General features: G+C 52.9%; 1 protein-coding gene across 1 annotated transcript in view; it reads right to left on the bottom strand.

Annotated features, from left to right (window-relative positions):
* PLXNA1 (plexin A1) overlaps window positions 1–21945 on the bottom strand; it is a 115034-nt gene that overhangs the window by 65172 nt on the left and 27917 nt on the right. Inside the window, exon 4 of the mRNA XM_039734184.1 lies at window positions 525–665. Coding sequence (XP_039590118.1) covers window positions 525–665 — 141 coding nt within the window. The remainder of the gene's footprint in view (window positions 1–524; window positions 666–21945) is intronic.

Genomic DNA, 21945 nt, shown 5'->3' with positions numbered 1-21945 from the left:
ATGCTGCCAGGATGTCAGCACCAGATCCAGATTGGGTCTGTACCTCCAGTTAGCTCAGCACAAGCAGAGCCAGGGACCAAGAGGTGCACACCAGCAGTCTGGGGGTGCACCAGCCTTATGTCCCTTCTGCCCTGTCATGCAAAAGCAGCTGCTCCAGAGGACAAAAAGTTGTTTGGAGCAAGGAGCTCCCGCTGACCTGCAAAACCCTTGCTCAGGAGGGGACGGCCAAAACAGGGAGGAGGTTTATGGCCAGCCACTCACAGCAAGGAAGGGTCAGGAAGCCCTTGGTCCCCAGGGGCCATGGGAATTTCAAGCAGCTGCTGCTAACAATTAAAGCCTCAGGACAGTGTTTCTGCAGGGAGGAGCTGCCCCAGGGTCCTGAGGCAGCTCCAATCCCAGGAAGCAAAGGGCAGCCCCCCTAGAGAGCTGCCCAAAAGGCTTCCCAGCACTCAGGACTGTAGATTAGGGTTTCAGTGTGGGCTGCCAAGTCAGGAGAGCAGAAGACTGCTGATCCCTGCCCTCACCTGTTTCTCAGTCATGGCGTAGATGTGCTGACGGTCAGGGCTCAGCACCAGGTCCCGCAGGATGGAGCTGCCTTCATGGGCCACAACATTCTCATATTGCAGAGCTTGGTGCTTCCTCTCAGCTGGCAAGTCCACGAGGATCTGTGGGGAGAGCAAGGGGGCATGAGCATGAACCCTCACACACCTCAGCCCGCACCAGGATGGGGGATACAGAATGTGCCCCATTAGGGACACCACCCCTCCATCCCACACCAGTGGGGTGACTCCACAGCCCCTGCAGCACAGCAAAGCATCAACTGCTCTGCAAGCATCCCAACCCTTTCCAGAAGACCAAACTGCAATGCCTTCTTTGCTTTACCACATTTGACTGGTGCATTTGCACCACATTCATGCCAAGGGCATTCATCTCTCTCCAGGGAGGGAGGCCACATTCCTGGCTCTCACATTGCAAGCCATCACGTGCTGCTGCCCAGCCCCAAAACCCCTCCAAGTTGTAGCACAGAACAGATGAGTCCCCATCTTGCAGCAAAGCATGGAACCCCATCCTGCCCCAGGGTGCTGAGAGCAGCCCAGCTCACACACACGGCCCGAGCCCGGCCAGGCAGGAATGCTGCGGTGAAGGCTCGGCTCCTGCCCGCCCTCCCATCACAGGAAACACTTGGACTCGTGACCGGGGAAGTCAAGAGGGTCTCTAGGAAGCTGGAGGTCAACAGAGGTTCAGAGAGCGCCTTTGTTCCCTGAGCAGGACCATGGTGAAGGCTTTAATCTCCTTGTGGCTCACAATTACCTTAAAGCTCTTCCCAAGCACGCCGGTTCCTAATGATCAGCACATCAGGAGGCTGCAGGCACACACCACGCAGGGCTGAACTCAGCTCTGCCACTTGGCACACCCTGACTGGCACCTCCACCAGCCAGAAGGACTTTGTGCTCACCCCATTACTCGTGATACCCCCAAATTCAGGCTGACCATGGCATGGGGCAGCGTCAGAGAAATGCTCAGAGGGTGGGATGGGATGGGATGGGATGGGGTGGGATGGGATGGGATGGGGTGGGATGGGATGGGAGCCACACCAGCCATACATTCTGCAAAAATCCCAGCAGCAGCATCATGCCCAGCAAGATGGAGCAAACTCTGCCTGTGATTATCTCCACGCTGCTGCTGGCACACAGAGAGACCTGGTCCAGCATCCCCATTTGCAGGACTCAGGAGAGGGGCAAACTGGCTGCTTGGAAGCATCCCCCCCAAATGCATCCCACAGCCCTGCCCTGATTATCACACCCACTCCCACAGCCCAGCACATCCATGCCCACCCCATGTGCCCCCACGGCAGCCACCTCAGCAGCCTGGCCACCTCGCCTGCTCCTGCAATAAATTGCTGCCAGCATTTGCACAGTTCCCAATCAGGAGGATAGGGGCTGGGAAAGCAGGATCCCGGTGTGCAGCTGATTAGCATGGAAATGTATGCGGCTCACAAACAAACCGGGGCCCGTTTAATTAGAGCGGCGCCTTTGATTCACTGCCAGCCTCCTGCATGCACCAGCCCCGGATTATTTTTAGGCAGTTTTACAAAACAAATGTATTTAATTAAGAAAGAGACCCCTGAGCAACCAGAGAGAGATGAGTCCTGCATAGCAGTGAGCAAAGGGGCTGCCCCCTCCCCAGGGATGTGACAACTGGGTTTGCAGGGCCAGGCTAACTCTTGGGAGCTCACAGCACAGCCAAAAACCCCCTGCACCTCCTTCCACAGGACAGAAGAGCCTTCACCATAACCCAAAATTGTCCTGGTATTCTCCCACGGCTTCTCAGCATCCTTTGCTAGACCCCTGCACAGATTCTGCTCCCCATCAGCCTCACACTTGGTACCCCAGAGGTGCTAAAGCCTCTGCCTACCTTTCTGGCAGGGGTATCTTTCTGCCCAGGTCCAGGGCCACGTTTCTTCCTACTCCAAACAGATGAGAGGAGGCCAAGCCGCAGACATCCACAGTACATGGCCAGCAGTGTCCCTTGCTCAGTGGTACCCAGCATCACCCCCAGAGCACAACCCTGCCTCCCCACATCTCCTCAGAGCTGCTCCCCTCCCAGCTCTCAGTTTCTCCCCTACAAACTCCTTCCCAAGCCAGCTCTCTGGAGGAGCGTAACAGGGAGCACCCCTTCCACTGCCCAGCATGGCACCATCACCCCACCTCACTATGGCAAGGTGACAAACACACCTTTCCAATCCTTTTATGGGCCGCAGTTGCGGCACAGAATAATCGATACAGTTTTACCCTGGTTCTAAAATAGATCTATGGCTGCGTGTCGCGCTGGCAGTAATTTTTAACTAGCGGGGTAATTTCCCCATTACATTATTGCACTGTGCAGTGCTGGGAAAGAGAAAGAGATGTATTAAAAAAACAACAGACATGAAGCACTTCCAGTTAATTTGAGGCTCCAGGAAGAACCTAAAAATACTCTTAGTAGTCAAACGGGGCTGGAACCCAGCCTGACACACGTCAGGATGTTCTGGTGGGGCCACGCACACACAAGAACCCTTCTCTCTAGCATCTCTTCCCCTGTCGAGGATAACCTGTAGGTGTGTTTGGGAATCAGGAAAATGAAACTTGGAAGAGTTGGTAATCATGATGTTTTCTGCTTGGCCAAAGCACAGGGCAGAGAGAGAGACTGTGACTTAGGTCATGGTAGGAAAATGCATCCTAACACTCCTCTCCAGCATGAGGAGATCGGAATCACAGAAAGGTTTGGGTGGAAGGAAGCTTATAGTTCATCTAGTTCTAACACCTCTTTTCCAGCTCCCTGGCTCCATTACACCATGTTGCTCAAAGCCCCATCCAACCTGGCTTGAACATTCCTGGGGATCCACATCTTCCACATCCACAACTTCCATGAGCAACCTGTGGGAGCAGATAGAACCCAGACTCCCCCATGCCAAGCAGGACCCAACTCCCCAAAGAACCCCACTGCTGTGCAGACAGAGATGAAAATCCAGGATCAGGGCCTTTCCAGCAGGGTTAGCCCAACATGAACCACCCATCCTGGCCAGCAGGATAAGGATGGGCTCTTTGGACTATAGCATGGTAAGACAGCTCAAGGAATGCACTAGGAATCCACAAGGAATGCACTGGGAATACACAAGGAATGCACAAGGAGCCTCCATCTCTTAGACACTGGAAGGGGCTGCTTTCCTCCCCCCCTCCCTGCACCCAGGGTAGTGGGAGCAGGGAAAGGGGGAGAGGATGCAGTTTAATCAGAGCAGACCCCCTCAGAAACACTCTCCTTCCTGCCCACCCTGGCTGCCTTCCCACCCAGGGGAAAAGACATTTACCATAAATAAATAAATAAATAAACATATTAACCTTTCTCCTCATCCTGACGCTGATATAATTACCCAATACTAATAATTACTCACACTAATTTCTTGCTCAGGATTCCTGCCCTCACTCCTGGCTGCCTTGGGCTGGCTTCAGGCAGCAGCTTGGTGGTGATGCCTCCTCCCAGGAGCTGCAGGAGCCCCAAGGGGCAGCCAGCTCCTGGGGCTGTACTGAGGCACAGGAGCAGGAGTGAGGGTCTTGAAGGGCTGCTGCCTTTTTAAGCACATGGGGAGAGCCAGAGGCATGAAATTATAAACTCCCTCCTTGGGTGAATCATCCCAAAGCAAGGCCAGGGGCTGCTCTGCCAGAAACCCATGTGCACACCCTCCCCACTCAAACAACGAGCCCACCCCCACGGGGCCAGCACCCAGCATAACTTCACCCCAAGAGGGGTTTAAGACCTGCACCCCCAGAAGCTGAGAACCCTGTCAAAGGAAGGGTGAGGGAAAGGATGGGGGGGCAACACCCCAACCCCTGGCAACCCTGGTGTAATGAGTGACTGCACACTGCACACCCCAGCTGGGCAAATGCAAGGTCCTCTCCCAAGAGACCCAGAGACAGTTCCTGGGGATGGCTTTGTCTTGGCTGGAGAAAGGAGCTGCCATCCCACACAAGGCTTTGGGGTAGGCAAGCATATCACCTTGCAAAGAAACAGCTCCTTCCATGGCAGCACACTTCTCCCCCCGGCAAGGTGCCCTTCAGGCTTGTCCAGGTGAGGAGGCACTTCCCCAGTGCCACAAACACTGCTGGCCAGCCAAGCACGAGGAGAAACGTCTCCCAACATCCTCACAGCACCAGCAAAGAGCACAAGGCAGAGAGGAGCCAGCTTTTGGAAAGACAGGCAGTGAGAGGAAGGCAGCAGCCATGACCTGGCACCCACCCAGCGCTGGCAGCAGGTCCAGGGGAGGACAGGGCTTTACAGCTCAGCCTGGGCCAGGGACACCAGGTGGACAGGGAGGAAGCACAGCTGGACAGGGAAGGCAGCTGCAGACATGCCAAGGCTGCTTTTGGATTTAACACATGCCAGCAGAGGTCTGTGCGGGATGTGGGAGGTGTTTGGGTGGGCCACTGGCTCCTCACAGGACCAAGCCCACATTTTTGGGGGCCCACAGGGAAGGTCCCCAAGAGATCTGATCTCACAGGGGACACCCCCAAGCCCAGCACCAGGAAGAGAGGGCTCTGTCCTGCCCCACAGCCAGTCTTTCCTTGCACCCTCCCACCCCAGCCTTACATCTCCCCACCTGCAGGCTCTCCAGGCTCCATCCCGGGTCCCCAGCGTCCCCCGCAGACCCCTCCTCTGGGCAGGAGAAGTGCTCAGTCAGGCTTTGTACTCTTATCTGCGCAGGGCTGTGATTAATTCGCAGCGGCTGGCAGCAGCTACAAGAGGAGGGCGCTTTTGCCCGCCTGCCACACTTCAAAGGCAGGGACTTATCTGCCTGAAACACACTCGGCAGCCTTTTCACGGGGACCCTTTCCAGTTCCACGGGGCTCGCACGGTGCTGACAGGCAACGCGAAAGAAAGGCTTATTTATGGGAGTGCATTTCAAAGCCTCCCCGCTTCCCTCTCAACACACGCTGAGGGAAGCACTGAGTTCCCCAGCCCCAACGATCTCCACTGGGGACAGGGATTAAACAGGCAGGGACGAGACACGGCTGTGAGGAGAGGATGCTGGAAGGAGGACCCTGCCCTACCTGTGCCCATGTCCTGGTCCCCTCCTGCCCTGTGAGCAGCTCCGTAGCACATGGCTGAGCTGGGAGGAGGAAGATGCTTTGTCATGGGTGGAGGGCAGAGTGCAGCCCCAGCAGTGAAACCTTCCCCTCCCAAGGCCATTGGTGCTCACAGCTCAGGCACCATGGAAGCCCCAGGCCCCCACACCCAAATCAGCAGGTGCAAATGTCCCCTCCCTGAGAGCAGGGCAGTGAACACCCCCAGCATTCTGCTTTGATTTTGGCACCGTCCACCCAAAAGGCACAGGATAGGCCAAATATAACCAGAAGAAGAGTAGGTCATGGCAGAGCTGCCCCTGCAAGCCATGGGGCCACCTCCCAGAGGCAACAAAGGGCAAATGCAGCCTGGCCACACCGGGGCAGAGGCGACAGCTGCTGCACAGTGTCACACAACACCACGCTGACAAGCCTACAGCAGGAAAAGGCACAGCCCATGTCCAGCCAGGGGGGCTTGGGGGAAAGGGATGGCCTTGGGGGGTCAGCCTGCAAAGCCCCTCTTAGCACATGGCCTGGGTTCACCCCAAGGCAGTAAGAATGTGGGGACAGGGACACCAGCTGCCCCTCCACATGCCTTTCCCCAGGACAAGCAGCTGCCACACACACGCCCTTCTCCAGTTTCCAAAGGAAGGGAAAGGGTTTAAATTAAATTTCTGGATCAGCTGCTCCAAGGAGACACACTCTCTTTTTCCCTCCACCCAGAAAGGTGCAGCAAAAGGCAGGGACAGGAGCAGCTGCAGGGCCATGGCATCATCTATCCCATGGACACAACTTTGGGAGCTGGGTACTGCTGGAGAGAGGGACACTGGCATGCTGGGGATCAAGAGCAGGGAGGTCAAGGCTCCTGCTCCCTCCCACTGTATTTCAGGTTACCAAACTTTGGTGTCCAGAGTGGTGAGGATTTGCCTGTGGCTTTGCTCAGATAACCAGGAAATTGCCATTAGGAGTGCCCCAACCCCACTTTACCAGGGCTGCCCCTATGGGTGCTCTGTGCCACGGGGCAGGAGCAGGACAGCAGTGACAGGGTGCAGACAGACAGCAGCAGGGCCACGGGCAGGGCTGTGGGATGCATCTCGCAGGGGTTTGTCCCAGGGCTGATGACAGGATGGGCCCCACAGAAACATCCCAGCTATGCAGGGCAGGCTGGCAGCCGACACCCCGGCTCCCCCCTGCCCCCCCAGCCGGCTGCCAGCCCCTTCCCTGCCATCCCTGCAGCTGCCTGCACAGGAATGCAGCCGGATCCGACACACGCCTCCCGCCAGACGGGCGGGCAGCTGCTCGGATCTGGCAGAGCTGGGCTCTGTCCTCTCCACCTCCCCTGCAAGAGAAGGCTTCACTGATCGCTCACACAGGGCTGGGATGCTCCTGCCTCATCACTAACCTGCCGAGGAGCAAGGTAAGCTGCCTGATTGCATTCAGTGAAACCCATTCGCTTGATAAAGATGAGCACAAGCCAGGCTTTTGTCCTGTGCCCAGCATCACCCTGAGTTGGAGAATATTGGACTTGAATCATATTGGAGAATATGGGACTTGAATCATATTGGAGAATATGGGACTTGAATCATATTGGTACAATAAAGCAAAAAACAAGGAGATACTTAATCTAAATCAATGCTCAAATGCTCAGCAACAAACCCAGCACCTCACCCACACTGGCAGATGTGACACAGGTGGTTTCAAAACTGGTTTCAAAGCTCATGTTGCTGCCAATGTGTCATCCCCAGGCAGGATCCTGAGTTCAGCCATGTGGGCTGGGGACAGACACACTCACTGCACCTCTCTGGGAGGTAGGGTGGGAACTGGGTGAAGCACTGGAATTTGCCATAGGAAAGAGAAGAGAGAAGGAGGCAGGGCAGCAATCCTGCCCAGCAGGCCCCAAAGCACAGCAACACCTTCCCCAGAACTTCCCAACCACCTTTTTCTTTCATTTAAACTCATTTCCATCTTTTCCTCTTGTTCAGCCACCCACACAAGTGGTGCTCCACCATGCTAAGTGGGCTCAGCAGAGCCAGTTACACCAGCACCATGCAGCACAGCACAGGACTGACCAGCTCCATGCTCACCATCTGCAAACCCTCCCAAAATCTCTCCTGACCAGGTCCGCCAGCATTGCTCCATCAGCAGGATGGGAAGTACAGCCCAACACACTGTTCCTGCAATTTTGAAAGAATTAAGACAATGTCAGAAAAATCCTTCCCATCTCTCTGTACCAAAACTGAACTGCTGGAAGGAGGGAGAAGTGCCAGGATAATGCACAGGGGAAGCACCTTTGGCAGAGTCAAACCCAGGTGCAGGAGGGACTGATGGATGGTGAAGTCACAATGAAGTGGCAGGAGGAATTACAGGCTCCCACTGGGAGCCACACAATGTGTGATGGGTTAAGGCAATTGCCCCACTTTCATCCCAAATAAAGCCCTAAGTCCCATCCCCATCCCTGCCAGCCCCCAGCCCCACAGCAGCTCTGTTAGTCTTGAGGCATTGATTTCTCAGCTTTGCCCTTCAAAACCCTCTTGGCTCAGAGCCCAGTTCATATTGTCTAGTCACTCAGGAGCAAAATATCTCTATTATTATTGCAATTATTTCCCAATCAGCATCGCTCAGGGCTGAGGCCATCACAGGGGGCCCCCAACAAGCAAATCAATGGGCAGGCACTGCCCTGGGGCTTCCAGGGACCAGGCAGGAGGCACTGGCAGCTGCTGAGTGGCACAAGGGAAGGGGGATGGGGACCCCAGGGACCCCTCCATGTGATGCTATGACCTGGCAAGGTGGCAGTCTTTGCTGACCCTGGGCCAAGCAACAGTGATGCAACTCAACCTCTGCACAGAGCCTTCTGCAGCCACCAGCCCTGCTCTGCCCCTGAGGTTAAAGAGAACTGACAGCAATTCCAGGGTGTCCCTGGGGGCAGCACGGCAGCTGCCAGGGCATCAGTTCCCTGGGGAGGGAGCCTCAGAAGGTCTCAAAAAAAAACCAAAACCACAGTGCCTGTTCCCATTCCAGCAAAAATATCCTGTGAAACCCCAGCACCACATCCCACCAAAGAAATGTCCCTTGCAAGGGAGAGGAGCACAGGCAGGTAAGACAATCCTGCTTTTTCTCAAGCCTTGGGAAGAAAGGAGGGAGCTCTGGAGGCAGGAAAGCTCAGTAACAGATGGAGAAGGAATTTTAGCCTTGCAAAATGGAAGGGAAGGGCAGGAAGAGCACAAAGCAAAATGCAACAGAGATCTCCTCTCTGCATCCCACTGTTCTCCTCCATGTAAAAATAAAGCCGTGGGTGACAGCAGTGAAGGGCAGAGCACATCACAGAAATACTGGATTATTTTTTCTCCTGTTCATTAATTACTGAAGGCATCCCAAGAGTCCCAGCAGGCCCCAGGCATGAAAGGCATGAATGAAGCCATGGCAATGTGTCACCCTCCCAGCTCCCACAGGACTCAGACTGCACGTGACCAGCCCGGGGCCAGTTAATACCTAAACCTCCCAGAGAAGGCCCTGGGGAGAAAGCTCTCACCTGAAGGACTCAAAACTGAGTTTTCAAGACAAAAGCCATCTCTTCCACTGCCAAGGCACTGGCTCCTCCAGAGATCACATGGGGACCAGCCCAAACCCTTGGCTCCTGGCTCCCCTTGACACACAGCTCCTCACAGCAAGCAGAGCAGACCCAGAGCCACCAGTGCCAGCCTCTCCTAGCTTAGAATTTAGTATTTTTTCTGCAAATCCAAATTATTTGCCTCTTAATGATGCTGCTCAGCTCAACAGGGTAGCATAAACCTTTTTTTCTGGGCTTCTCTCAGCTTCTGCCCAGATATGCAACCAGACCAAGGTAACCCCAACACGAATGCCAAAGGCTTGTCACCATCCTGCCCACATGGAACACAGAGCAATGATCAGGAAAAGTCTTTGCCTGTGACCATGGGCTCATTGCTGCCTGAGAACAGGAATGGGGACCACCCCATTTCCAGGGAAAAAAGGCAGGGAGGGGGGTAACAGGCCTTCACTAGGGACATGTCAGGGAGGAAGTATCAGCTCCCAGGGCTGCAGCACAGCTGGAGATCAGCTGGATCCCTCCTCCCCTCTCGGCTCCAGGAAAATAGCTGTTTCCTTCCTGGTCCCTAAACAACACAGCAGCAAGAGGAGCTGCCTGAGGACTAGGCAGGGGCTTTGGCCTTGCAAACAGAGGAGCCAGCAGCAGGAAAAGCCCACAGAGTGGAGGCTGTAGAGGGGCTGTTTCAGTGGAGGCACAGTGGCTCATGTCTGGATTTACCCATCCATCAGACTCCAGTCCCTTCTGCACCCCCCTCTCAGCCTCCCACTCATTCAGCTCCAACCACATAAGTGCACCAGCCACTATTTCCATGGCATGAGAGCCAAAAGCCATTTCCTGCAGCAAGGGGACTATAATAGGAACAAAATCCACTGCACATTCACCTCCACACAGGGAGAAGGACAACACTGATGGCACAGCAGGTTCAGCTTCACCCATTTAACACCAGCTTTGATCCCTTCCTACCCATCAGTCCTCTTTTTACTGCAGCTCTGGGCTGTCCTGGTGTTTTATCTCTGTGGACAAATCACACCAGACTGCCCGGGAGGAGCTGATAAGCAATAAACAATCAGGATCTAAATATCGCAGGGCACAGTGACATTAAATATTAAGAGCCAGCACAGGCAGTACAACTGGGCATGCAGAGTCTCTTACAGATTCAATGACAAAATCGTACATTACCTGATGGACTCCATGAGAATGAAATCCATGTCATCAGGAGAAGACAGAAAGTTACAGCCACACCTTTTCTTAACCTTTTCTGATCAACAGCTCCACTATCAACATGCCATGATCAAACCCCAGGTCCTGCCTTTCCTCATAAAACAGTCCCTGCTCCAAACACAAAACACTTTCAAGATTAGAGAAGAAATCCTCCAACATTCCATGGCCAGTGATCCTGGTGATAACAGCCAGCTAAGCCTGGCTTCACACTGAGCACACCAGAGTGCCTGCAAATATTTTGCTTGAAATAGATTTAGACCCTCTCACTCACTCCAGCTTGAGTTCTTGATGCTAAATTCCCTGATCTTCTTTTTTGTTCACATTTGAAAATTTCATTCCCGTACTCTAAATTTCTGGCCCTCCTACATAATTTCCAATGCAGAGAACCACATCCCTGGCTATACATTTCCAAAAAGCCAAGGAAAAGCCATGGGGCCATGGCTCCCCCACCATGCAGAACCCAGAGCAAAGAAAACCACTTGTCTGCAGTGGGCTCCCTGTTCAAAACCAGGATGGAAATCAGACCCTTCAGTCTGTGCATCAGAGCAATTCCAAAGGAGAGATTGAGAAGATTTAAATATAGAGATTGCTTTCCCTAAGGATGCTGCTCAAGATATTTAAGCGCTCAGGTTTTACACAGCGTGGATTTCCTTTGGAACCAATGCAGAACTCCCTGTCCTGCTTCTGCAGGCAGCAATCCCTTCTGCAGACCCTGGGGAGCACAGGGTCCTGTTGGCCACCACAGAGCCCATCACTGACCACGGGGTGGTGTGGCCATATTTTAGCCAGGGGGGTAAAATGGGGTGTAGAGGGGCTGGAGCCCACCCTGAGCTTTACAGGTGTGATAGCATTCGGCCACAAATCATTGTGACCTCAGCTCTTGCAGGCCCATGCAATGGGAAAGGAAGAGCCTGGCTGTCTCCTTAACAAGTTCCTCCTGGGAATACAGGGCTGGTCTCTGAAAGCCCAGCTTTTGCTAAGACCAGACCAAACCACATGCCACATTCAAAACTGAGGCTCAGAAGATCTCCAAGGAACACCTACCACCCTTTCCACCATTCCCAGTGCTTACAGGGGACCTCAAGTGGAGCTGCTACCCACCAGGACTTGCCAGCACCTTGGCCATGGAGCATTCCCACACAGGAATGCAGCTGACACTTGGCAGCCTGGAGAGAGCTGGGTGGGGTCAAGAATAGCTGGACCTTACCAGGCTGGTGCTGGAGGGAACAGAGATGGGGACAGGCAGAAGCATAAACAGCTTTATCCCAAGATGCAACCCTGGCAGACACCCATCACATGCCTGAATATCTGTAAAGGGAGGCCAAGGGGTGGGAAATGATGTTAATTAAAGTTTTAATTACTGTAACCAAACGAGTAGTATAATTACTTTATTCTCACAGAGACTTCAAACTGATTAAGGACCACGTGCACAATCTTGGGGTTGATGCGGTTTTTAATTAAACGTGCCATCGAAGATGGTGAGGGGTGGGCAGGACGATGGCTCAGCCCTTCCTGGACCTCCAGGGACCTCGTGTGAGGAGGGAGCCAGGCTGGCAGAGACACGTGGCTCAGCAGCAGCCAGTGCCAAAGGCAGCTGCTCTGGGAAGACTGAAGCTGCAGGGTGCACACTGGTGTCTTGCAGGAATAGCTCCTCTCCTATACATCAGCTCTCAGCTTCACATTCCCCCAAAACATCTACCTTTACAAACATTTCCAAAACAGCCCCACATGGGCACTGAAAATATTAATAAACTGGTGCTGCCAACTGGAGGGAATGATTAAAAAACAATTTTGCAAAGGTATCCTTTTCAAATAATAATAATACTAAAAGACAAAGCAGTAGAAATTAAATTCCCAGTCCCCTACCTCAAATAAATAGTATCAGAATTTGAAATGAGACATAATTACCCCGGCAAGGTTAAAGCCGCTAATGCACATGGAATACAGAATCACCATCCATCATAATCATATCTCATATCGCAGCCATTATTTATAATTAGGAGGCACAGTTTAAAAAACACATAAAGACGCCCATGCAATGCAGTAATTCTTCTGTTATTGCTCCTGGAGGGCCAATCCTGCTCCGATTTGTGGAGTCCAGGATCAAGCAAAAATAATTCCCTAAAAGTCATTCCCAAAAATCTCCTCTCATGGAAGGGAAACCCACCTCAGCCCTTCCACAAGCCATGCTGGCAGCAGTAGGGCACATCAGGGCTGCACTGGATTCCTCGCAGCCATTTCAAACCCAAGTGAGCTCACAAAACACCCAGACCTGAATTTACAATTTTTTTCCCCAAATGTCAGTGCAGGAAGAGCAGAGCTGAGCAGACAGTAGAGCCACAGCCTAGCTCAGCAAGGCAGGGACAGGCATGCCTGGTGGGCTTTGCCTGGGCTTTCTTCCTCAGCTGGGTGGTTGAGGGTTTTTACCTATTTTCAAAACCACAGAACGAGTTATAGCAAGAGCTGGGAAAACCAAAAGCCAAGCCCAGAGCTGCTGAAAGCTGCCCTCCTTTGAAGCGTGGGCTTTGCAGCCTGCCCCCGTGCCCCGGTGAAATATTAACAAGCTTCCGGTGAAGCAGGAGGAAATTACGCCTAATATATTCTGGGGAAGTCCGCAGACAGCCGTGCCTAAGCAGCAGAGCCTGGCTCTAGAGGGACCTGCCTCCAAATCCCCTCTCCTGCCAGCAAGGAGGAGCAGGCAGCCTGCAGCCCTGCAGGGACGTGCAGCAGCTCCTTCGCACACACAGGCGCTGAGCAAAGCCTGACACAGAAAAGCACAAAGCCCTGGCTCAGAAAAGCACAAACCCAGGGGCAGGGTGGGGTATGCAGCTGGTTCTGAGCCCCAGGAGAAGAGAATTTACACTGGGAGAAGTGGATTTACACCGTTTGATGACAAAATAGAAAGCAACAGTGCTTGGAGATGGTGTCCTGGGGACATAGAGCCGTGATGGCAGAGGTGACAGCAAAAGCCCGGGTATAAGGCCACAGGAATGAAAGATGCATGAACACGTGTGCAAATCTAAGCTACAGTGTGCTTGTGGATGGAAAACCAAGCTGGGATAAGGACAGGGAAGAGCTGAGGCACAAATCTCGGGCTCAAGCAGCCCCACGAAGGAGCTCAACCCTCAGCAAGCCAAAGCCAGCTCGCCCCACCAGTCTCATGACTCTTACTCACAGCAGAGCTGCACTTTCTCAGAAGTTTCATTAAGCTGTAAAATAAGAAAAAAAAATAAAAAGGAAGGGGAAAAAAAAAAAAGCCAGCTTGCAGATGCAAATACAAACACACACACACACCCCCCACCCTGCAGAATCCAGGAAACACTTTTCAAACTAAAGTTACCATAAAGAGAGAAAACGTCAGCAAAGTTTTCAGCCCAGGTCGCATTACTGGGGGTGCTGTGCTCCTGCAGCACAAGAGGATTACAGGGTGTAGGATTACAGGAGGGCACCACCAGAAAGAGGGGTTCTGGGCAGAGCAGCACGGCCCCACTGCCACCATGAAATGGGGGAAATAAGCCTTTTTGGGGTTCAGACACTGTGCTCACCTGGCCATGAGCTCTCTGGGGCAGGTTGTCTTCTTGCATGGTGAGTACCAGCCTATGCACCTCATCATGAGTGAGGACTGACCTCCAAGGCTGCACACAGGGGATGTGGGGCTCCTCTTGAGCCTGCCTTGAGCATTTTCCAGCTCCTCCTCTATTTCAGACATTCAGTGTACCACCCAGCACCTGCAGGAATCTGGACGTTTGGAGGAAGACCACTTTGGGAATGCCAGAGAGGGGATACTCCCCACAAGACTATGGAGGAATGCTGCAAAGTCAAAGGGGTGTGGGTCATCCCCCTGCAGCCAGTGCTTCCCTAAGCCCTGAAATGCTCACCAGCAGAGCACCAGGCTCTGTCTGACATCCTGCAGCCATTTCAGCCCCAACAGCACACACCAGAAGGACTTTTAACATCAGCGGAGGCTGAGTTTACCACAAGCAAAAGAAACAGAGAGAGGAGGAGGTGCTTTGCAGGCTTGGGCAGAGGATCACTATTTGCCTGTCCAAGTGCTGAAAACTAATCCCCCTTTCCCCCTTTTTATCCCATTGAAAACTTGACAGAACCTCCTAGCGCTTTGCAGTTGAAATTGGCAGGTCTTAAATTAATTGACTGCAATTTTACACAACAACATGTTTAGCTGTGAGCTGGCCCACAGCCCGCTTGGCTCGCCACCGCTCCCCAGACACTTTTCAAGCAACCTCCAAAACTTCATAACACATCGAAGGCAAGGCAAGCAGGCTGCCAACGTGACCCTCTCGCTGCCAAAAGCCAGCCCTGCCTCCCCTCGCCCCCACCCCGACCCTGCTCCAGCTCCTCCGGTGTTTTCCCCCACTCTCGTTAATGGCTCGTTAAATTATTCTTGTCATCTCCGAGGATTTTTGCTCCTCCAAGTGCTGAGGAGCACGGGGCGGGCTGGGTTACAGGCCCGCTGCTTTACCATGGAAACGGCAGCCATGGGACCAATGCACGCAACAGGAGTGAGAAAAGTCAGGGTGTTTTTTTTATTTCAATCCACCCTGACGCATTCCTGTTCTCCTTCTGCTTAATACCCCGAAGGACAAAACCCAAAGCAAAAGATGGTGATGCAGTGGGAGGTTTGTGATGTCCCCATCCAGGACCAAGTACTTGGGGTAATGCAAAAATACACAACCCCAGCACCCAGGAACAAGAAGAGCCTGCAACCCACCTCTCACCCACCCAAAAAAACCACCATGCTCCTCTCAGAAGAGGATCTAGGGGGGCACCATGCCTCATGTGCAGCCTGCCTGCAACCAAGCCCCCAAAATTGAGGGTTGGTCCTGGCTTGAGGTCTCCAAGCCTTTCTGCTGGCTCCCACGAGACGCTGCTGCTGCTGCTGCCTCGGCCAAGCGCCCCAGTGATGAGTCAGCCCCAGTGCAATCCCATCCCCAGCGCCGGGCGCCTTTCCAGGGCACATCCACAGCATGAAAAGCGAGCTCTGGCCACACTGCCGGGTCGAGAGCCGGAGGAGGAGAGGGGAGGATTGCTCCAGCCCTGCCGAGGACTCGGGTCGAGCAGCTGATGCTCTGCGAAAGCCAAACTGGGGGTGGGTTGTTTGTGTGATTTCATTGCTTGAACAAACAGAAACATCCTGTGTGTGATTAAGAGCCTTTATGAAAAACACACCAGCACTGAACCCCACAGCTGGGACCAAAGGTATGGCTGTGGCTGGAAGGCAGCACGCAGCAGGGTTCGGCTTGTCCGGGGTGAGCAGAGCTCCCTGGCAGGTTCACACAGCCACAGCACCCCAGGGATGTTTCAGAGCATGCACATAAACAGACATCCCCACTAGGAAATCACCTCCCCCATAAAATGTCAGTTTTGCCATGCCAACTCCCCAAGCTCTAGGGAGCAAGAGGCACAGCAGGGTTACTGACAGCCCACAAGCCGCAGGCGATGGCTGCTCCGGGAGAGGCAGCCAAGGCTCTAACATCACTCTGAAGCTTTCATTCTTTCCTTTATCACCTTCTGCCCCAGGATATCAAAGTACTCCACACATCTCAGGATTGCTCCTCCTTTTGGCTGCAGGCATCACCACCCACGGCTGGCACAGATAAGAACTGGGAAGTGCAGGCAGGAGAAGGGAACTGACCACAATCCACCACCAGCTCCCTTCCCCCCGCCCCGCCCCAAAAAAGGGAGAACTCCAGCTCCTGCCAAAAGCCAGGACTTGCCTGGACTTGTGCAGCCATCACCTCCACAGCCCCTGCCCTCCCTCCAACAGAGCTGCCTCGAGGGAGCCACGCCAGGAAAACACATGCTTTTGTTTAAGGAGCACAGGCTGAGCAGAAAAAAAAAAGCACTTAAACGTTACACACTCACCCACCAAAAAAAAAAAAAAGAAAATTGAAGTTTTGTAGTTGTTTCTCTTTGGCAAGGTTCAAAATAGGGTAAGGCTTTTGTTTTGCTGGGAGGCTTTAAAAAAAAGTGTATTTTATCCAAACCATCCTTGAAACATTCTTGACATTTATTACCAGAAACTTTTCCTCCAATTAATTGCCTCTATACAACTATCATTTTCCTGATGAAAAACAACACCAGAAACTCGCAAGCTATTTAAAAAACGTTCACTCTCTCTCTGTTTCTCCCTGGTCTCGAGCACAAACAGAATTTGGGAGGTCAGAGGGCTCAAAAACAGCAGTTTTGACTCAACAGCATTGACCAGTGCAAGCTGCCACCCATGGCAGGGACACTGAGGGCAAGACTTGAAGCTCAGTAGATATTGCAAAAATATCTCTGGTCCTCAGGTATGAGGTGTCACCTCTGGCTCAACTCAGAAATGCACAGTGGGCCAAGTCTCAGCCGAAAAATCACGTACTTGGAGATTTGGGCTGGGTTTCTAGCCAAGGATTTCACAGCACAGTGGTGAGGGTGCTCACAAGTGTGACAGCACGTGGAAGGGGAAACCAAGCCAAGCAGAGGTGAGTGGGATTCTTCCATCCCAGGAGGGAGGCATCAACAGCCACCCAGGCAGAAAAGGTCTCAGGGAGTACCAGAGCTGTTTGGATGCTCTTTATCACCTTCATTTCCAAAACAAATCCCAGTCTCCTTTCAGTATCCCAGGTGAGCAGGCAATGGGGAAGGACAACCTCAGCTGCATGAGGTCTGGAAGGATGAGGCTGCAGAAGGGAAGGCAGGTTGAGATGAAGGGTGGGACACAGATGGGCTCCATCTCTGGCTAAAGAGCAGGGGGACATGCTCAAGGCACACCAAGCAGGGACCAGCGGTGGGTGCCAACCCAGGCTGGGCCAGCCCTGCCACAGCTTCCAGCCAGAAATGCTGATGCTGCCATGCAACCGAGTTACCACAATTTAAGGAGCACACCTGCAGATGGGCAGCAGCATCACATCAGCACATGGCATGCCTGTAGCCACCAAGATGAACCACACTTTGAAGCTTGGGCAAGCACATTTACCCCTCCCCATTCCCTGCTCCTCCATCTCCATGCCAAAGGCAGCAATTTTTTGCCCTCTTTTAAAATAAGAAGCCACTGGAGGAAGAAGCCACAGCTCACACATCCTGCATTGCAGCTGACTCATCCCCCTGGGAGAGCCCAGGAATCTCATTCCCAGGTTATGTGCTCCAGCCACAGGCTCACACTTTCCCACCAGCAGATTCCAGGAGGGAAGGAGAGGCAGGAAGGAAACCCCCAGCTGAGACAGGGAGTGTTTATCTCACCTACTGGAAACACATCTTTAATTTTGAGCGTTGAGCACAAAAACAAGATCCTTTGAGGCTCATAAAGATACCAGAAAGAGAAGGAGAGCAACACAGAGTAATCCTGCAGAAATAAAGGCAGAATTGAGTTTGGAAGTTCCCATCCCTCCCATAGGGTGGGGATCAGCTGGCAGGAGCCATGCATGCAAGGTGTAGTTTTCAAGGGTTTGGGTCTTTTTAAAGGACTTTGCTTAGTTTTTGCATAAACCATGATGAGCCTCACTCTCTCCCAGGACACCAGGGCTGGTGGCAGTAAGCCCAACCCGACCCAGAGTTTCCATCCAGGGGGCAGAGGCTGCTCCCCTCCCTCTGCCAAGGAAGCTGCCAGTACTAGATGCCTCCAAGGCCCCCATCCCAACATCCTCACCAGGGATGCTGAGCATTTCAGTGTGGCTGTCACCAAGACACCCACTTTCCCTAAATAATTACAGATGCAGTCACCCTGGCCAAGACACAAACCTATTTCTGGAAATTTTCAAAGAAAAATAAATACATATGTAGAAAGAGAGAGACACACATGCGTGCACACATCAAACTGCATCATATTTTCCTCCATTAATTTTTTCAGTTGCATTCTGCTCAACAACTACCAATTAATTTTTGACCACTGTTAACGGAAAGCAAAAAGTCAGAGGAACCAGAGAACAGCAAGGCACTGACCCAACCTCCAAGATCAGCAGGACTGCAAACTGCTCTACAGACCTCAAGCTTGCCCACAAGCACCTCTGCTGAGCCCAAAATCCATCCTCAGAAGGATTTGGCTGTCTTTCAGTACAAATTTAGTTTTAAGTCCTGCTTGGGAGGAGCACCAGCAGTGACATGAGTTTGGTGGAGCTCAGGTTTCAATTGGGGTTGCTGCTGGGAGGATGCAGGAGGGACTGGGAGGACCAACAGGTGGGAAAAGCCCTGCTGGATACATACCGATAACTGTGTCCTTCAAGGTGGGAAACATGAGGTGGGGTTCTCCAAGGAAGTGACATGGGTGTGTCTCCAGCTCCCTCCTCCCTGACCTCCACTGAACAACACCACACCAAAATCTCATGTACATTTAACACTGTCCCTTCACCTGTCACTAGTCCAGCTCTTGCTCCCACACCTCCAGAGGTCCATCATATCCAGCAAGGATTACAAGTTGTCCCTAGAAAGGCAAGGAAACCCCCTTACCTTGGGAACTACCTGCCCATGGAGCAGCATTACCAGCGTTAAGCCTCCAGCTATAGCAGCATGTGGATGCTGGCACATAATTAAGATCTACAGGGCTCTGTCAATCAAGGGAAGGAAGAAACAGCAGGGAACCCTCTCCTGGGACACAGCAGAAGCCCACACATTGCTGGTGCCAGGATGCCCAAGGGATGCTGGTGGGATGGCACAAATCCCATCCACCCCTGGAGCAAACAGCCAGTCTCTCCACCCTCCAAACTGCCTCTTCTCACCTGCTTTTATGAACTGTAAACCCCCTAAAGCCAAGCCTGTGCTCTCCCAGTGCAGCATAATTCTCAATTCTTGTTCCAAAGGGAGCAGCCTCTTAACAGCCCATGGGATACTGCAACCCAGGGTGGCCCTGGAGGGAAGAGGCAGCACTGCATGCACGGGAGATGGGGTGCTGCAGGGTTTGAGGCTTCGATCTGGGCTACTAAGGAGGTGGCAGAGGGGGGTAAAAACCTTTCCAGGGCTCCAGACACAGGGAGGAAAAGTCCAAGGAAAGCAGAGGCTGCAGAGGACAAGTCCCCTCCTGCTCAAAAACATTCTCATCAACCCCTCTCTTCAAGCCAAACCACGGAGCTTGAACCCACCAGCTCCCAGCCCACACTGCAGCAGCATCAGGGAGCAGCACGGGAAAGCTGCACCGCAGGAGCGCAGGCAGCCTGGAGAGCAGCGGGACAACCCCCCTCTTTTACCCTGCAGCACCAACCTTTCCCAGCCTATTCCCAAAGAGGGAGTGCCCAGCAGGGTGGAGCAGCATCCCCACTACTCCAGAGCCACGCACAGCCACGCTAGTGCACAAATTGCTTCATTAAATGTCATCGCATTAAGCCAGTTTCATGAATTTAACATTGTCCCCGGACTATTGTTTGCCTGAAAATTAAATTATGGCAACATTTGTTGTTTCAACGAGTCTGTCTGTCAGGGGCAGGGCTGGAGGAGGCGATGCAGGCACAGGCAGGGGATTCAACTTCAGCAGTTGGGCTCCTGTGGACATGTGGCTCCAGTGAAGATGGACAACAGAGCCACAGCTTCCTTCATGGGGGTGGGAGAAGGGAAGAATCAAGCCCACATGTTGTTTCAACAAAAGCCAACCATGCCAGATGTGGAGACATGAGCCAAGCTGCCTGGAAAGGGAAACTATCTCTGTTTTGGTGCAAATAAAGGTTCTGATCAGCCCCAGCAGCCACTGGCCAGCACGGAAAAGCATCACCCCCTATCTCTCAAGGCACCATGGACCCTGGCCACCTCCACAAAAAGAGCTCAGGTTGGCAGTCTAGGGCTTTTTGATCTTTCCAGATTACAAAGCTTTGCCACATGCAGGAACACTCTGAGAAATTTCTCATTTATTCTTTTTTTTCCCTAGAGCAGCTCCTCTCTGCAGTATCAGAAACAAAGGTGACAACCTTTCGCTTTGTAAAGAAAACCACCAAATGAAGCGGACTATAAATAGCACCCAAAACTGACCTGCATCCCCAGCCAAGGGGAATGAAATGAAGACAAGTGAACGAACAGCTTCAAGGTCAGAAAGACTTTTTTATTTCCCCTTCATTCAAGGACTGGTAATTTTTATCCACGCAGGAGAGCAATCCAAAATTCATCATTAGGGTTGTAGCTAATAAAAACCATGCCGGCTTTTTTCAGGCCAGCGTTGTTTCCTTTGCCCATACAGGGATTATTGTGGGAGGGAGCTGCTTCCCCCAGCACCTGCCCTACCAGCAGAACCCTTCCTTACATCCCTCTCCTTGCATTCCAGGACTGAGCACCCCAGTCATGCCAGATCTGTCCCAGCACAAAGCTACCAAACGATGCTGCCCTCAAGAGCACAAAGCGTGGACAAATTAAAGCACTATTACATTATCCTGCCTTTCTCTGCCAGACTGTAGGGATGCTCCCCACTACTTCAGCCCATTCTCCGTCTGCAGAGAGCTGCCTTGTCACACAGCACTGCCTCTCTTCCTTCTCTCCAGCTGCTAAATGGCATTAAAAGAACTAAGCATCCATTAAATAAAACTTTCCCACTTGCTTCCCATGTAGACAATCGCTCTCACTGCCACGGGGAGGTTTCGTGCTGGCAGCTGGTCCGTGGGTACACAAAGAGCAGGGAGGTGCCAGGATCAGCTCTGGTAGCACAGGTCATCCAGGGAAAGAACCAGAGAGAAACAGGGACGTTGTCCCCGGGGTCTGCACCCTCACCACTACCCAGCACCCACCCCAGCTCCTCTGTTCCTACTTCTCCCCACAATGCCAACCCCATGGGGCACCTTTCTGCTGCCTTCCCCATCAGCACCAGCCTGCCATTAGCATCCTTTCTCCTGTTCCACTTCAGGAAAGCCTGTAATTAATTAACCAGGGCAGAGGACAAGAGACCCAACAGCAGCTCTTCCAAGCAGCCTGGGACTGACACCATCCCCACCTGGACTTGGAGACAAATGACCACCCATGTATCAAAGTCTCAGAGATGGATTACAGGATCCAGCAGCCACTAAGGGGCAGCTGGAGTCCACATCCTGCATCCCCAAGTGCCACACCACACCTCCACCTTGCTCTCGATCTGTGATGGATTTTCTCCCAGCCCAGAAGGCAAAAGCAGGAAGGTCAGCTCATGGGGATGTCTGACCTTCCCTGCAGGCATGTCTCTACCTGGGGCAGGGCTGGAACACGCAGAGACCCAGACAACACTGGAGCTGCCTGAGTTCCTGATAAGTACACGTCCTCCCTCCTCCAGCAGGCCGGGGGCTGAGGGCAAATTCCTCAGGCACCATTAAATCTGGGTTAATGGGCCTGCACAAAGGCGAAGCAGACACCAGCACTGCCCCTTCACACCAGGCACAGTCCCTGCCTCCCAAACCTCTGCCTTCCTGATGAGCCAAACCATCCTTGCTGCCTTTGGTGGGAGGTAGGGGCCATTCTCCCACCTGAAAAACCAAAATTAGTCAGTGTTTGTGAAAGTTAGCCAGTGAATAGGCACAATGGCTCTAACAGGAGGGATCCAACAGAGCTGGGCCCTCCCAGCTCATTTCCATTTTAATGGGGTGGCTTTTCTCCCTGCCCTGTCCCACTGGGGCCACCACAGAGGTC

Source organism: Passer montanus, unplaced genomic scaffold (assembly GCF_014805655.1).
Source record: "Passer montanus isolate IOZ18808 unplaced genomic scaffold, ASM1480565v1 scaffold9, whole genome shotgun sequence".
Taxonomy (NCBI): domain Eukaryota; kingdom Metazoa; phylum Chordata; class Aves; order Passeriformes; family Passeridae; genus Passer; species Passer montanus.
The sequence above is the reverse complement of the archived record's forward strand: the minus strand, read 5'-3'. Positions and strand labels throughout refer to the sequence as shown.